Source organism: Heterocephalus glaber, unplaced genomic scaffold (assembly GCF_053883595.1).
Source record: "Heterocephalus glaber isolate CG9 unplaced genomic scaffold, H.glaber_assembly_v1.0 deba00000122, whole genome shotgun sequence".
Lineage (NCBI taxonomy): Eukaryota > Metazoa > Chordata > Mammalia > Rodentia > Bathyergidae > Heterocephalus > Heterocephalus glaber.
The window spans coordinates 1,497,110-1,514,480 of NW_028258138.1; the positions used below are offsets into that span (position 1 = coordinate 1,497,110).

Here is a 17,371-nt window from a genome sequence, read left to right on the forward strand (position 1 = left end):
CTGGAGTAAAGGCAAGCTACATGCAGTTTCTATGAAAATTAATGTAAACAAGGTTCATAAAGGACAAGACAAAGAATTCTTGAAGGAACAGAAGAGACAAAATATATGGTTGTAATTAGAACATTATCCTTTTAGTCAGAAGGTTTTAGTTGTGGGAACAGAATTTGGGTGTGAGTTACTCTGACCTCGGCATGGAGGCTTCAGCCAGACTCGCTTATCAAAACAGGCCAATTATGGGTTAACTCTTCACAGCCTGCTTTGAGCATAATCAATATAACAGTCGCCTGCAGAGGACGTTTCAGGTCCTGCCGCCCTCTCTTCCTTGGTTTGTACTCCACAAGGCGGGATGGGGCCTGTAGACCTCAGTTCTGAGGAAGGGACTCTGTCCCTTGTCCTATCATACAGCTCCACTCTCCTCTGGCTCTGAAACCCCATCTGGTCATCTCATGGTACAGGGACTGGTGCCGTGCTGATGCTACCAGCCAGGTCTGACTGGCTCCCCTGGGCTGTAGCAGGACTTGTGATACCCTGAGACCACAGTCTTGTCTTTTCCCTGCCCCAGTGGTTTGTTCACAAGGTGTCCATTTGCTCTGTGCTTCCTCAAATCCTGAGCAGAAGTGGTGTTTGAGGCTCCACTGAGTCCCTCTAATCCTTCACAACATAAGGTGGTCTTTTCACTCTGTTATCTTGGTTGCCCACCAGGAGGCCCATGACACTGGGGTGCTTTCATGACCCAGCCTCAAGGCTTTCTGCTTCTCCCAGCTCACCCCTAACTGCGTGAGGCAGCCACTTAGGAAAGAAGAGGTAGGAACAGATCCTTCTGTGTCAGGACTTTGTCAAGTGCTTGGAATTGAAATTGAGAATATGTCCACCTCATCTGGCTTTTACAGGGCCGTGGACTCATAGTCAAAATTTGGAGTGGACACAGGATCAGAGAAGCAAAGAAAATGCACACTAGCCCATATTTCCTGACACAAACACTTTATTGATTTTAACAGTTGACCTTCGTTACATCAGACTCAAGTAAGCTTGCTGAGAAAGTGTCCTGGGGGCACGCTGCTCACCCACTGGAGAAAGTGGAAAAGTCAGCTCTCTTCAGAAAAGGGCGTGGGTGGTACATTCAAACCCATTTCAAACAGCAGCCATGTGGCCACCAGTCTGGAAAGAGGGATGATTCTGATGGCCCGTAGCATGGGCAGGGCTCTCAAGAGCTGACGGTCCTGCTCAGAGCAAAGGCACCTGTAGGGCCAGAACACTGAGCTGGTCAGCAGCAGGACTTCTGGCCCAGGGAGAGGCCGCAGGAGGCTGGGCGGGGGCAGGCAGGGCGGCAGAGCAGGGACAGGGAGGAGGAGGGCTTGCAGCAGCTGGGCTGGCAGGAGGAGGTGCAGCAGGAGGAGGCGGGCACACAGCAGGCCGGTCTGCACATGGGGTGGCAGAGCAGGGACACAGAGGAGGAGGGCATGCAGCAGATGGGCTTGCAGGAGACAGGCACACAGCAGGACGGCTGGCAGAGGGAGCGGGAGCAGCAAGCCAGCTGGCAGCCAGACTGCTGGCAGCAGGAGGAGGAAGCCCTGGAGCAGATGGGAGTGCAGCAGACAGGTGTGCAGCAGACAGGCTTGCAACAGACAGGCTTGCAGCAGATAGGCTCACAGCAGGACGGCTGGCAGGAGGAGGAGCAGCAAGCCGGCTGGCAGCTAGATTGCTGGCAGCACATGAGTATGCAAGAGCTAGTGCAGCCTGACTGGCAGCATGGGGTGGACTCGCAGTTCACTGGGGTGCAGATGAGGGTCAGACAGGGAGCTGGAGCACAGCAGCTGGTGGCACAACAGCTGGGCTGGCAGCAGCTGGGCTGGCAGCAGCTGGGGGCGCAGCAGGGGCCTTCGCAGCAGCTCTCTGGGCAGTCGTCCACCTGCCAGGAATCAGAGCAAGACTCGCAGGAGCCAGGCAGGCAGACCCGGCTGTCATAGCTCAGGTCACTGGAACAGATGGACCTTGTAGAGGCAACCATGTTGGGGTTTGCTGGAGGAGGGTGTGAGTGAGTATGTGTGCGTGTGAGTGAGTGTATGTGAGAGTTGTGAGGCTCTCAGGCTTTTATACTCCTCCGTGCCTTGTGTTGTCCCAAAAAGAAGCTTCACAAGCCGCCCTTCCTGTTGACTTGCAGAGCTGACCTCTGAGGTCCCTCATTAGGCTGAGTATTAAAATTGTATGTGTGGTGCAGGACTCTGTTTTCCCCTCTGCTCTCATTTTGGCTCTGGAGAAGTGGTAAATGTGTGAGGCAGGCTTCTGCTGAGCCGAAGTGTTAGAGGCAAACCCTTCTCATTCTACCAATCCTGTGTTTTTTCTTACATTTTTATTGCTTTAAGCATTTTAAAATATAAATGTGAAGAAAAACTTCCATATCTTACAAAATGCAACTGGCACCAAGGATTGGCTAAAGGTCCCCTCGGTCCATGTCACCTGTGCCTTGTGAAGGAGGGGTTCGGGGATCCAACTCCTGGTGGAGCAGTGCTCTCTCTTTTCAGCTCTTCTATTCCCCCATGAGGTAGTCAGGGCTTCCCTTTGTGATATTTCTCATTTTCATTTTGCCATAGTGAAAGGTTAGAGAGTTTTTTTTAACGTGGTGTTGTTTTACATTTCAAGGTTCTTCCTATGTGTGAAAATTATTGAAGTCACCATATTTGTGTGATAGTTTGACTGGGTATAAAAGTCCAGCATGGGAGTCATTTCCTCAAAACAGTGAAGACAGCTCTATTTTCTTTGTGTGCGTGCGTGTGTGTGTGTGTTACCTTGTGTTGTTGGTGAGGGTTCAGTGTTATTTGTCATTTATTTGTGCCTGTTTTTCAACTTTTTGGAAGTGTTTGGTTTTCTTCATCCTTGTTCAAGAATATCATCTATTTGTTTTTAGAATCATATGTTATTTTACTCAGTGGTTGGAACTCACTGAACCTTTCAAAATAAAGACTCATCTCAGGAAATGCTTTGCAGTGTTTTAAAAATAATTTCCTCTTTCCTGACCTTTCTTGTTGTGACTCTAGACATCAGAGCTTCTGGACCTAGTTTTTATAGTTCTTAATTCTTCTCTCATTTTCCCCATATTTATGCTTTGCTCTCTTCTCTACAAGATTGCCTTGATCTTATTTTTAAGACCATATTCCAATCTTTAGCCATTTCCACTCTATTATTTGGCCCAACATTGGCATATTAGTTTGTAATCCTTTAATTTTCAAAAATTATTTCTGATTGTTTCTTTTTCATAGTAGCTTGATTTTGCCTTGCGATATGGGTGGAATATGTTCTCCACTAACACCAATAATGTTACTTGAGCTTTTTAAAGTTCTTCCCCATTTTTAAGCCACTTGTTTCCCAGGACTTTAGAGAAGGACTGCTCATCATTTTTCTGAATGAAGGACTACATTATTTTGCTTTTGTGTCTTGGGGGTGCTACCTCTCCATTTTATAACACATTAAAGGTCCTGCTGGATCCATGGCTTGTTTTTATACAACACCAATTTATTTTTCTTAAACCCCTTCAAGCATTCTCTCCATAGTTGTTAGTGGTGAACCAGGAGTTTAGTCTGCCTTCTGGAATCGAGGAATTCAGTATCACCTTCAGGAAAAGTCAATGATTCTGTCACTATAGAATGTCAGCTGCTGTCTCGTTTCTCAGCCCTGCCAGCCTAGTGTGGCCTCTTTTCAAAGTCAGCCCCATTAAGTGAAATAAATAGGACACACATGTGTAAATACCGAATAGTTTCTTTAGTGTGAGAAACTGAGAGTGTAAATAAGGATTAAAAGGATTAATAACTAATAATTGACACTTCGAAATAGGAAAAGGTCCAAAGGGGTAGGGGTGATGGGAGGAGATGGGGAAAGGAAAGAGTGGAAAGAAAAAATTATGAGAAAAGAAAAAAAATGGAAACGAAGTCTGTGTAAATAGGGAAGGGTGGAGGGGGTGAAAGGTGCACAGGTAATGGGAAACAAATAAGAACCAAGATACATCATGTACAGGTACAAGCACCCAATGATAAATGTAAATGTAAATGTATTTTATACCTAAGATGTACCAATAAAAGAATTTAAACAAAGAAAAAAAATCAAAAGCAAAGTCAGCCCCATTCATGGAGGGCTGGTCATTGTTCCAGAGCCAAAAACACTGAGGGAAGTCAGATAATCCATGAAACCTGAGAACCCACAAAAGCTTCCTGATTCCTCCCATGGCCATGATCAGTTCTGTTTCACCCCAGCCTCTACCTGATTCCCTGAGGAGTCAAATTCCTGAGAAGGCCTTGTTCTGGGTGCCTGTGCTCTTGGAGCCAGGACAAGAGACTTGGAAGCCTCATCTGTTTCTGGGATAATCCCTGGGGTGCAGTGCTGTCTCAGGATCCACTCAACTGAATGGCCACCTGCCTTCACTGCCTCCTACTTCTCACCTGCCATTCTGCTCCTCTGCAGCTTCTGTCTCTTGGCCTCTGGCCTGCTGGTCACCATTCAAAGTGTCCTTCTGTGCCCTTCTGTTGACTCACAGCCCTTTGAGGGCTCAGATCACTGACATACCTGGATCCCCTCTGTGGGAACAGGCTTCTGCCTTGGGATTTGGTTGAGGGCCAACAGGCAGGTCCTGCAGAGATGATGTGGTCATCACTGGCTGGGCATCTGAGTGAGGGAGGACATAGCAAACAGCTGGTACTGGCTGGGCAAGTGCAAGGGCCAGGCCACAACGGCAAAGGCTGGACACTAGAGGGCAGCACCATGTCACCTACACAGGACACACACAGGTGGACTTCCTCTGTATTTCACTACCATATCCCTGGCCAGGGTCCACATCCCAGCTAGGCAGGCACCCACTGGCCGGACGCAGGCATGGTCTGATTCTCACATGTTCTGGCGCCAGCTGACCAAGTGTTGTGCCCTAGACTGTTCAGTAGAGCAAGTTGGAGAGTGTGTGTGTGTGTGTGTGTATGTGTGTGTGAATCCACAGTGGAACACAGAGCTCTGCTGGCTTCTCTGCTATTGTGCTGGCATCATTAATCAGCCAATTCTAGCGTGCACACTGTGCCCTACTTGGGAATGACGCACTGTTCTTTTCGCTCAAGGTCCACTGAGGAGTAATTGGAAAATTAAAATGTGTAATTATATATATATATATATATATATATATATATATAATATTACATCATATAAGATGTATAATTATATGTGTAAGACACACAGTGTGCTGATCTTGCATGTGTACAGTACTGGATAACAATGAATGCTGCCCAGCTAACCCACACCCACCCCTTACTTGGAGACCTCTTGCATATGGCAGACAGCTAAGGCCTTCTCTCCTCGCAGCACAGGACAGGGGTCTGGTGCCATGTTGTCCCCTACAGTTGCTGCACAGTACAGCAGATCTCCAGAGCATACAGACCCTGCGCGGCTGGACCCCTGACCCTGCCTGGACCTCCCCCGTCCTTCCAGCCCAACCCCCTGGCACGCTCTGTGCCATTCTGCCACTGTGAGTTTGCCACTTTTAGATTCCACGGAAAGTGAGAGCGCTCAGTGTTGTCCCTGGCTTCTCCTACTTATTGAAACGTGCTGCAGACCTCCCATGCTCTCACATGTCCAGATTTCCTTCTTTTCGGAGGCGGAACACTGCACCTCCACACCACGCCTCCTTTACCCACTGTCTGTCCCAGGGGGAGTCCGTGCCTGGGCAGCCCAGCCTGGTGCTGCAGCGACAGCGGAGGGCAGACATCTCCTTGGGTTTCTGACTTCCCTTCCCGTGCACGTCTGCCCACACAGGAGTGCTGGGGCGCACCGTGGCTCTGGCTCGAATGTTTGAGCAACCTCCACACTGGTTCCCACAATTTCACTTACAGTCTGTGACTTTACATGTTTAAATGAGTACAGTCTGTACCCCCCACCACCCTGCCCCTGACTTTGAGCTCAGGGTTTTCCTGGTCTTAGTAGACAAATCCAGAGGCCCTCCAGCTTACTCTAGCTATAGAGTGTTTAAAATAGCACAGGAAAGGTCTGTATACTGAAGACTCATGGGACATACCTTTGAAACCGTCTGAATCTGTGTATTTTGAAGATTCAGATCTTTAAATACCCTTTCAATATTTTCTTATATGTCGTTGTATTAAAATTTCCACCTTGTTAGTGAGTGTAGAATATATATATATATATATTTTTTTTTTTTCAGTGCTGGGGATTGAATCCAGGGCTTCCCACCTGCTAGGCAAGTGCTCTACCACCGAGCTAGGTACCCAGTTCAATAATTTACATTTTTTGTAACATAGTACAGTTTGTTTACATTTTTAAATTTGAGAATAAACATACAGGGGCCGGGGACTTAGCTGAGTGGTGCTGCTGCCTGCCTCACAAGTGCAAGGTCCCAAGTTCAATCCTCGACACCAAAAAAAAAAAGAAATAGAATAAACATACATATACCATTTTCTTCTACTTAAAAAACAGAATCTCTGAATAATGAGCATGTTCATTTTTCCATTTCTAATGTGTGTATTTATTTTATTAGATTTGCCAGAGCTTTAAAAATTCTATGGATCTTTTTGTTATATTATTTTTGTTATTTATATTTTAAGTCTATTAAAATTCCTTCCTTGACTGTTAAATTAAATTTTAAATTATTTCCAAGCTTATTGAGTTGAATAATTAGATTTTGCTCTCTAGCCTGCACATTTGAGGATGTGAATATTTGTTAGCAGAACTTTTCCGTGTCATCGTCTTGCATTTGGTTTGTCCTGTTTGCCACGTCCTAAGTTGTCTGTGATGCCGTTTAACTTGCCGTGCGGAAGCAGCTCTTTAGATTCCCAGGTGGGCAGATGTCCCCGGAAAAACAGTCACGGCTGGTGGTGGTTTCGCTGTGGGACTCCCTGGGATCTCCGCCCTCTGGATTTAGAGCGTCTCCTCGGTAGCCAGCATTTGGGGGAGGCCACACTTGTCCTGAGCCTTCAGGACCGAGGGCTCCTCTCATTCCTTGGAGACAACTGAGTTTCAGAGGCTCACGGGCAGTGAGGTTGCCCCTGTGTGGGGGACGGAGTCTGGGGCGACCGTGCCTCCCCCTGTTCCGGGACAGGTTGTGTTTGTGTGACCGTTCCTGCCCTGCACCCGTCGGGCTGCTCACGGCTCGATGGGGCGGTGAAGGAGGGACAAGGTGTGCAGGGAAGGGAGGCGACCGTATCCGAAACGCTGTCTGGACGTGAAGGTGAGGGCAGTGTCGCAGGGCCCACCCTGCAGGTGGCTGCCCCGGAGGGGGACATCGGGTCCTCACTGCGCATCCACGGGACGCTGTCCAGTCCTGCACCTCGCAAGAACGGAGATGAGCGTTTCCCTGCCTGCTCACGGCCCGACCCTCTGGCTGCCCACTGCGGTCCCTTCTGCATCACACCTCGGAGGGGACAGCTGCCCGGCCTCTGCTCATGGCCATTGGCATGGGGGCAAAGGAACACGTCCTTCATGCTTGGCTTTGTGTCTGGGTCTTCCCCGAAAGACCGGAAGGGAGGAAGAAACTCCTTCCGGAGCCTTGGATGAGCTTCCCCGGCGCCCCCAGTTACTGCGGTGCTCCTCGGCTCCCCAGTCTCCTTGCTTCCGTCTGCCCTGGGCTCAGGAACTGCTACCCCGAGGCGCAGTGATTGTTTCTCCCTCCTGGAGCCCCGGGGCAAATCGGAGTTGGGCCTGCGGCTTCATCTCCTGCATCTCAGCCCTTCTGAGCTGCACCTCAGGCTTCTCCGGCCACCGTGCAGCCGCCCCACCTCCCACCGGCACCCAACATCCACTGAGTCCCATTTTCACTCGGACTGTCCTGCTTCAGCCTCCGGGAGCCTGGCTGCTGCCTGCCTCCCTCCCCCTGCTCCCCCATCTCTGGCTCTCCTGCCCTCCTTCCCTTTCATGGCATCCCTTCTTCCGGAGAGCACAGTATCCCAGCCCATCCACATCTTCAGGTTTCACTTTCCACCGTTCAGTCACCTGCTGTTGACCCGAGTTTGAAATATTAAATGGAAGGTTCCAGAAGTAAGCAGTTCAGCATTTACCTTTTATTAGAGCATATTGTTGTCACTGTCCTACTTTGTGCTGGTTATCGCTGTTGGCCTTGTGCTGTGCATGGCACTGAAGTGGACTCTGGTCGCTGCAGGACGGTAGGACACACAGGGGTGTGGGCTTGGCACTGTCTGCTGGTTCTGACCCTGCAGAGGGCTGCATATCTCGGACCACGGCCCTCAGGTCAGAGGACTCGGAACACCCCCGCCTCTCCATGGCACCTGAGTTCTCAGCTGTTCAGAGTTCTGCTCCTCTTTCCTGCTTCCCTAAAGTGATTTCCTGACAGTGAAGGCCTTGGCGGTGCTGCTGGGAATCAAACCCACAACCTTTTCACTGAGCGCCTTCTTCAGCTGTCCTTTCCTATTTATTGTGAGGCAGGGTCTCACCACGGTGCTAAGTAGGCCAGGCTGGACTCAAACTTGCAATACTCCTGCTTCAGCCTCCCAAAGTGCTGCATCAGATTGTGCCTCCAAACCCCACTGACACCCCTGCTTCCAAGCGAGGGTGCGGATGGAGAATCACAGCACCAGGGAGCACAGGCCTCCTGCTAGCTGGCGGGGCTCAGTCCTGGGAGCACAAGGGTGAGGAGGGTGCCATGTGCTGCAGAGAACTCGGAAAGCCCCGGTGCACCCCGGGCCTGGCAAGGACTCAGCGGTGGCTCCCCTGGGAAGGGCTACAGGTCCACAGCACCAAAGAGAGCTGCTCTGGGGGCCCAGCAAAGCCTGTGCCACATGGCCTCATGTGATGCCAGCCCCAGTGTCCAGACAGGACAGCAGCCAGTGTGACAGGGCTAACTCCATTAGGACTTGGAGTACCCAGGGCTTTATCAGGACATCCCAGGAAGGACCAGAACCACAGGGCACACTGAGGGCATGCACAGGAGAGGGGCACATCCTCAGACAGGCAGCATTGGGGAAGGACATGAGGAACACACAACTAGGACGAGGGGTGAGTAAGGGCCACGGGGCTGGCTGAGGTCACAGGGTGGTGGGGCTGTGGGGAAGAAAGGACCCAGAGGAGAAGCAGCAGGTCAGCAGCAGGACTTCTGGCCCAGGGAGGGGCCACAGCAGGCCGGGCGGGGGCAGGCGGGGCAGCAGAGCAGGGACAGGGAGGAGGAGGGCTTGCAGCAGCTGGGCTGGCAGGAGGAGGCGCAGCAGGAGGAGGCGGGCACACAGCAGGCAGGTCTGCACACGGGGCGGCAGAGCAGGGACACGGAGGAGGAGGGCGTGCAGCAGACAGGCTTGCAGCAGACAGGCACGCAGCAGGATGGCTGGCAGGGGGAGCAGGAGCAGCAAGCCGGCTGGGAGCAGGAAGAAGAGGACCCAGAGGAGGCAGGTGTGCAGCACACAAGTGTGCAGCAGACAGGCTTGCAGCAGATGGGCTTGCAGCAGGCGGGCTTGCAGCAGAGAAACCCACAGCAGGATGGCTGGCAGGACGAGGAGCAGCAAGCCAGCTGGCAGCACAGGCTGGACTCGCAGCTCACTGGGGTGCAGATGAGGCTCGGGCCAGGGCCTGGGGCACAGCAGCTGGGCTGGCAGCAGCTGGAGGCGCAGTAGGGGGGCTCGCAGCAGCTCTCTGGGCAGTCGTCCACCTGCCAGGGCTGGGTGCAAGCGCTGGAGCAGACGGACATGGTGGAGTTGGCCATGGCGGGGCTGGGCTGGGGAGGTGAGTGTGTGAGTGTGAGTGAGTGTGAGTGAGTGTGAGTGAGTGTGAATGTGTGAGGCGCTGGGCTCTGGCCTTTTATTCCCCTCCCTGGCCCTGCGTCCCAGCCTGCCCTTCCTTGATGGTGACCCGGCTCCTGCTGTCATCGGAGATGTTTGTTTTCAGTGCATCCTGCTTGTTGATCTTCCCCGAGTCTGTCCAGGAACACACACGGGGCCAGCCAGGGCCCAGCCGGGTCTGGACTGGTGAGGGCTGAGGTGTCACTGGGCCAGCATCTAGGTCCCGTGTCCAGCTTCTCCCCGCTAGCCCTTCCCCTGGTACTGCTACAGCCCAGCTCCGCCACGGGCACCCCTCCGTGTCTCTGCCTTGGATTATGCCCACCGCATGGCACAGATGAGTCCACGAGCCTCCTGCCCCATGGTGGTCGGGATGCTGTCTCCCGAAGCGTCCTCACCCTCACTCAGTCAGTGTTGATCTTGGTTCCACAGTTTTGTCACAGAGCACACAGTGTCTATGTCATTGCAGAATAAGATGTCTCCCTCCAGGGGCCTAAAGTGGGGCCTGACACACAGTAGATCCCGACAAAAATAGCTCGAAAAGAGTGGACTTTTTTTGGTAAAGAAATTACTGAAGAGTAAGTTTGGGTTCTGAAATGATTCTTTTGGGCCAAGCTTTCCTTGTGTGGTGTAGAGTGCTCTGCCAAGCTGTGCTCCCTCGAGAGCAGAGCTAGCTTGTGTCAGCCTGGCCTTCTGGGAGCGAGCAACTCAGGCGAGGGGTTAACAGTGGAATCCCTGGAGGAGGCAGCAGGAGGCTCAGGGGAGTTGACACCAGAGAGACCAAAGGCTTCTCCAGGAAGGAGCAAGGACAGCCTGTGGCCTCCTGCGGATTGCCTCCCGGAGGCGCTTTCCAACTCCCAGGACACAGCCCAGAGCCCCAGGAGCTGAGCAGAGTTCTTCGTTTTCTCAGAATGGCAGACAAGGAGTCAGAGCTCAGGGCTTGAGGAGACGGGGATTCTGGTGAAGCACCCAGGCTTTGGATTGCAAGCCCTGAACAGAAGTGAAGGACGGGGCCCTGGAGGGAGGAAAGCAGACCAGCACCGTCTCTGAATCAGCTCAGGCTGAACTCGGCGATCTTCCTGTGGCATAACTGTCCCCCGGAAACCACGGTTCATTCTCGCTGGAGCCAGGCAACATCAAGCAAGACTCCAGTGATCTTCATATCCTCATCAACTAGGGCTTGCATTCAGTCAGTGTTACGGGGCATACTAGAAGATAAGAGCAACTGGCACAGGGCCAAGAGAAAAGCAAGCAACAGAAGCAGGTGTACAGGAGACCTAGGTGTCTGAATTTTTGGAGGTGGACTTACAGATTTCATTTTCTCAAGAAAACTGGGGAAAAGATGGAGAATCTCAGAGACAACATTGATTCCATAAACAGGAATCAAACATAAATTCCAGAAATGAAGAACACAATGAGTGAATTTAGAGCAGAGTAGGCCAGTTTAACAACATATTAACCAGAGCCAAACAGATAGAGAAGAACAGGAGGCAAGGAACTATCAAGACTCTGCATGGAGAAGGGAGGGGATAAAGTTGAGGAAAGAGCACTAAACATAAGGGACATGGTGTGGAATGGTTTAAATTCTAAAAAGAAAGATGTGTGACTAGGGCAGTAAATGTTTGGAAATAAAATAGACAGGTACTTTAAACTGATAGAGGACATTAACCTGTAAGTGCAAAGAACATTACAGAAAACCACACCTCATCACAATGAGCTTGAAATCCAAGGACAGAGAAAAGCTGAGAGAAGCCAGAGGGGGATAAAAAAGAGACATCGCAGCTTAAAAGAAGACTGACAGAGGACTTCCTGGTGGAAATGTTGGAGGCCAGAAGACACTAGATTGGATCTTTATGGTCTGAAAGAAGAGGGGAAGCGCCACGCTGCGTCTGCACCCATGGAGGCATCGAGGGGCCGAGGACGGAGGCATCGAGGGGCCGAGGACAGAGCCCTGCAGAGAACACGCCAACAGCTGCACCTGGGCCAAGGAGAGCGACAAAGCCCTGAAGTGAGCAGAAGGGGCACACGTGGGCACTTCTCAGGGTCACGGGCTGTGCCATTGTCACTTTGTGAATATTTACAGAAAGAGAACACAGGCAAGAAAGCCACAAAGCTCAGGAGGGGCTACGTGGAGTTGACAGGGTGGAGGACCACAATGATAAGTCACTGTGTCAAGAATGCTGAGCACCTCTGTCCCTAGACACACCTAGCTTCAGACCCTCAGGGTATGTTCCTCAAAAATGACCAGAAATGAAGTAGGTCATTTGAGTCCTACAATAACAGGTGGAAACTCTACTAAAAGATCTCACTAAGCTTAAAAAATGAAATAATAGAACTAGGTCAGAGTTCAGTAAGGAAAGAGAGGACTTGAAGAACACTATCAAAGGAAGTGCAAACTAAATCCACAGCCAGAAGAAGAAAGCACATAAGTATCAGCATACAGGTAGGTAAAATAGAAAATAGAAAACATTAGAATCAATGAAACCAAAATTTTGATTCTTTGAAAAGAACAACAAAATTGAATAAGCATTTAGCTACACTGGCTAAAAAATGAAAGATTCAAATGACTAAGTTCATGAGTGAAAATGGAGACATCACTATTGAGCTTATATAAATAAGGAATATAAGAGAATTCTATGAATAGGATAAACAAGATATAATGAAGAAATTTCTATAAACCCAGAAACTACAAAATTAACATCATTATTTCTATTGCTCTTCATTCCTTCCTATAGCTTTGAGTTACTGTCTAGAGCCTGTTTATTTCTCCCTGGGTTAGCATTTCTTGCAAGGCAGGTCTACTAGCAATCCATCTCTCAGATTGTGTATATCTGTGAATGTGCTGCAGTCACTTGCATTTTGAAGGGTAATTTTTCCAGGTGTAAACTCTCCTCGGTTAGGAGTGGCTCCCTCACCCCAGACTTTCCATGCTCCATTCCAGTGCTCTCTGACCCCCACCATTTCTGACGAGAATCAGCTGTTAACCTCTCTGAGTGTACTCAAGATGCTCTTTGATTCTGACTAGTGATGGTTTGATTATCAGGTGTCTCCGTGCAGCTTTCCTTGAGCTTACCCTACAGAGAATCCACGAGTTTCTTGAAAGTCTAGATACATGTGTTTCATTAAAACTAGGAAGGTTTTGGTCATGATTGCTTCAAATCATTTGCTTTTTTCAACTTCTCTCCCCATGGAGCTCCTGAGAAGGGTGCCTTGGTGTGCTGGAGAGTGTCCCATAAGTATCTTAAGGTTTGTTCCTTTTTCATGTAAAAGAAAATCTGTTCCTTAGACTAGCATATTTCAGTGGGTCTTTATGTTCACTAATTCTTGTACTGCACAAATCTGTTCAAATCCTTGAGGGCATTTTCAAGTTTCATTATTGTTCTTTTTGATCCTAACATTTTTATTTTATTTTTTTAAATATTTTTTCTCTTTATTGATGTTCTGTATTTAATGAGACCTCATTCTTCCATCCTCTCTTCATTCTTTGTCCATGGGATTGTCACTTTTCTAAAGTAGCTTTGTAATAATGGCATTGTTCTTCATTGTGGTCACCATCCCATTAACTTAGTGCTCAGACAGTGATTGGACAGAGCTAACCCCTGCAGTTATGGCTCGGGTCATAAATGTTCCCCAAAGGCCACGTGTGAAGTCTTGATCCCCAGCTGGCGGTGGTTGGTGGGTGGTGGTGGAACCCTTGGGGATGAGCTCTTGAGGGAGGAAGTCCATCACTGGGGCTGTGCCCTTGGAGGGGACACTGGACCCCCAGCCCCTTCCTGTTTCTCTCTTGCTTCCCAGCTGCCCTGAGGTGAGCAGCTCCTCTACCACACACTCACGACAGGATGTTCTGCTCAGTTCAGGTCCAAACAACACACAGCCAACCGTGGAGTGAAATCTCTGAAACTGAGCCACAGTCAGCCTTTCCTACTTATAAGTTGTTTACCTGAGGTAACAAACGTAAGTTGTTTGCCTGAGGTATTTTGTCACAGTGATGGAAAGCTGACTAACTCAAATGCGGCCAAAAATAGTTTCACCTTGGTTTATTTTTCCTTGGGCTCTGGTTGTACTTTTGTGTTGAGCACACCCTCAACTCCAGCAGGACAGTTTACACCTGCCTTTCCCTTTGCCTCTTGCTCTGCTTTCACTTCCTTCTCTGACTTCACCTCCTGCTCCTGTCTTCACTTCCTGCTCCTGTCTTCACTTCCTGCTCCTGTTCATTTCCTGCTTGCTCAGACCTTGAAGTTCAGCCTTGATCACTGAGAGCTGCTCAGGCGTTCTCTGAGCTTCGCCCCTCCTTGGCAGGTGTGCAGCCTTTTAGACTCCCAGGAATGTGCAGAATCTTCCAAAGCACGTATTCCCCAAAGGACCTCATCACCAGCTTTTCCTCTTAGGTCTTTGTGTTGCCCATTTCTTTCCCCAGCTGACATCCTTTGCCCTTGGTAATGGTGGCTAGCTCATTCACCTTTTTTTGGTACCAGGGATTGAACTCAGGACCTTGTGCTTGTGTGGCAGGCAGCAGAAATCCCCCACCCTTCATTCATATTTAAGTATTCTAACAAACACTCTCTTTGAAGCTACTTCTGGACCTTGGGCAAGTCTGAGTTTGGAGAAATCAAGGCAGGCCATTTGTGTTGGTCCTTCAGGCAGCCCTAGCCCCATCAAAAGAGGTAGCCACACTTCCTAGGAAATAAGGTCCACTTGCTCCACCTGGCATCAGCCCCCACGCCAGTGTCCAACTAGAGCAGGCAGGATTGGGAGAAGAAATGCCATGGAGCCTGCTGGTCCCTGGTGTTTCCTCTGGCTTGTCTGCTCCCTTTCTGTGGTGCCATGGTCCTCAGCCTTTGTGGCACCAGGGATGTGTTTCATGGATGACATGTTTTTCCATGGCTGCAAGGGAGGTTCCAAATGAGATTTTCGTTAAGGAGTGCACAACTTACACACCTCCCAGTCCCAGGGCACAGTAGGGTCTGGCTCCTGTGAGAATCCTGTGCCCCTGGTGGTGTCACAGGAGGCAGAGCCCAGGCAGTGATGTGAGCGATGGGAGCAGCTCTGAATGCAGGTGAAGCTTCACTGCCTAGACCACTGCTCACCTCCTCCTGCTGAGCCACCCAGTTCCGAATAGGCCAGAGGGGATGGGGCGGGGACTGCAACCTAGGAAATGTTTTCCACAGTGCAGAAAACAACGCCCGGTTTGTGCATTTTTTGTTGTGTGTGCATGTGCGTATGTGCGTGTGTGTTTGTGTGTTTTCCAGTGTTGTACTTCCTGGCAGGCTGGGGCCTCGGGTGTCCTTGCTCCAGTTTCCTCTGATGTCACTCTCAGGAGGGAGGATGGGCAGAGTCCTTCTGAGGGTGTGATGACACCTAGTAAGATTTACATCTCACACTTGCACTGGAAATCCCACTCCTCGGAATCCAGACAATAGGAAGACTCACACTTGTGGCCAGGGCCGCATGGCTGGTGTCTTAGTCACTTTCTTCTCCCTGAGACATGACACAGCTGAAAGGAGAGGAGGTTTATTTTGACCCACAGCTTGTAAAAGCTTTATTTCATAGTCAGCTGGCCCAAGGCAGGGGAGCATCGCAGAGCGGGTGGTGGAGGAGAAGCTTCTCTCATGGTGATCAGAAGCAGGGAGCGATCAAGGGAATAGTTAGCTCACACCTGCTGTGACCACCTCTTCTAGCCTACTCTCCAATAGGAAGTTAGCTAAACCACTCACACAATCCAAAGCCCCACCTTCAAGCTAATGGGGTTTAGAGGAACATCTATGCATAAATTATAACGTTCCTCCCAGCCCCCAAAAGAATTGTACACATCTCTTTATGCAAAATCTGTTTAGTCCATCTGTAAGAGTTTCCAAAGTCTTAACAGTTTCAGCATCACTGGAAAGTCCAAGGCCAAAGTCCCCATGAGACAGACTAAAGGCAAACTTCACTATCAACCTCAGTAAAAATAAAAAAGAATATTAAACACTCCCAAGACACATTGATAAAGGGTAAACAGTTCTATTCCAAAAGGGAGAAATAGAGTGATAAAAAGCAATGGACCAAAGCAAGACCAAAACACACAGGGCAAACACTAAATCCAGTAGCCATGTCCAGTTCCAGGCACATTGTAGCAATGAGATGTGAACTCCAAATGGCTTCAGTGGTCCTGCACCTACAGCATTTCTGGTAGTTGTAGTTCTCATGGCTTCTCTCTTGGCCTGGCGTTGCTCACTTCTTGTAGTTTTCCTCAGATGCCGCAGACCGGCTGCAGTCGATGTAGGGCAGGAAGGGGAGATGTCCTGGGACGGCGATGAGAAAAGAACCTCCACAAGCAATGTCCAGGTTCCCTCTGAGAAGCCTCAGGGTCTACTTTATTTTTATATCTTTAAACAATAGCTGGGAGGCATTGGGTGGAACATGTTTGCATTTTAAGCTGCATTAGCAATTTCTATTGAAGTAAAGATTATTTTTTGCTAGACAAAGTACAATTCCTCTAAGCTGTTTCATTTCATTGAACATCATGAATACATATTTAAAAATTACAATTGTCCCCTTATTTACCCACACCTAAACAGAACAGAAAGTAACTTAATCAAAATCTTTTTATCAGTGGGGGTTCAAGCGAGATTTAATCAACTAAGTGTCAAACTTGTGGTCGCCAGCTGGCCCTTGAGAAACTGCACAATGGTTAATATAGTTTGCTATTAGCTCTCTATTTTACTTTACCTGTATTCATCTTAACTAACTGTCATTTGGGTTCATAGTCCATGAGCAGGAGATATTTACAGCACTTTGAGAAATATTGAGTAACTTGTCTCCTTAATGCATTTACCTGTCTTAACGTTCTTTCTATTTCCCATTTTCCACTATTTCTTACATCCAAAGTCTGTCCTTCCAATCTTTTCGTAAGACCCCTTTAGTAAATAGAATGTCAACAATAAGAGGGGGAGTCATAGTAGTGGGGAAACAGAGGGGGTTTTAGGAGAGGTTTCTTTAGGAGTGGATGTGGCAATAGAACTAGGAGAAACTGGAATTTGGGACTTGTGAGCCAGAACAGATTTCAATACATCGTTGCCAATTTGCCTCATGGAGAGTTTGTTGTTAGTCACAAACACAATGACTCCTGTGACCAGAGGAACAATTATAAACATTATGGCAAGAAAAAATAAAACATGAGGGTACGATGTGTTCCACCCTTTCTTTCCCCCAGCTGGAACTTTGTCAAGCAGCAATGGAGTTCAGTTAGGCTTCGCCACTCAGACATTCTAGGTTTCTGTCTTTCCAACTCCTCAGAGTTTCCATTGCACTTTCTGCATCACTCTCACAGGTTCTCCTACTGCCCTATCAGAAGGACACTGCCTGGCCTCCCACGCTTCTTCTGAAATCTGGGTGGAACCCCACATCCCTTGCTTTCTGCATGCCCATAAAACCAGCACCATATGCACAATGCCAAGGTGTGCTGCCCTCTTGTATAGTAGCTGGGCCCCTTCGGATCATGGCTGCAGATGTCTCTGAGTGCCTGGATGGCTGGCCAAGCACTAGGAACCAAATCCTGAGGGACAAATTCCCTATCAGTCCTTCTGCAACGCAGTGCCCTTGGGGTCCCTTCTGAAACCAATTTTTCACTT

The 17,371-nt window shown here is 49.3% G+C and overlaps 2 protein-coding genes across 4 annotated transcripts in view; one reads left to right on the forward strand and one right to left on the reverse strand.

Annotated features, from left to right (window-relative positions):
• Nucleotides 1–17,371, forward strand: part of Tspear (thrombospondin type laminin G domain and EAR repeats) — a 125,742-nt gene that overhangs the window by 36,176 nt on the left and 72,195 nt on the right. The window lies entirely within an intron of this gene.
• LOC106009228 (uncharacterized) lies at nucleotides 1,260–9,688 on the reverse strand. 3 transcript variants are annotated; one of them, XM_013071411.2, is made up of 2 exons: nucleotides 9,565–9,688; nucleotides 1,260–1,878 (listed from the first exon to the last, which is right to left on the reverse strand). In XM_013071411.2, the coding sequence occupies exons 1-2, from the start codon at nucleotides 9,686–9,688 to the stop codon at nucleotides 1,265–1,267; spliced, it is 738 nt and encodes a 245-aa protein (XP_012926865.2). In that variant the 3' UTR covers nucleotides 1,260–1,264. The 3 variants fall into 3 exon arrangements, with proteins under 3 accessions (XP_012926865.2, XP_087064264.1, XP_012926864.2); XM_087208138.1 differs by having other exon boundaries at nucleotides 1,260–1,645; nucleotides 9,257–9,688; XM_013071410.3 differs by lacking the exon at nucleotides 1,260–1,878 and having other exon boundaries at nucleotides 9,074–9,688.

What these genes read in the sequence shown, in the direction of transcription:
- LOC106009228 (XM_087208138.1), bottom strand. Translation starts at nt 9,688, where the DNA reads ATGGCCAACTCCACCATGTCCGTCTGCTCCAGCGCTTGCACCCAGCCC. An exon ending in GCTGCACGCCCTCCTCCTCC is followed by an intron (nt 1,646 to 9,256) that starts GTGTCCCTGCTC and finishes TCCTGCTGTGAG; the next exon opens with CCTATCTGCTGCAAGCCTGT.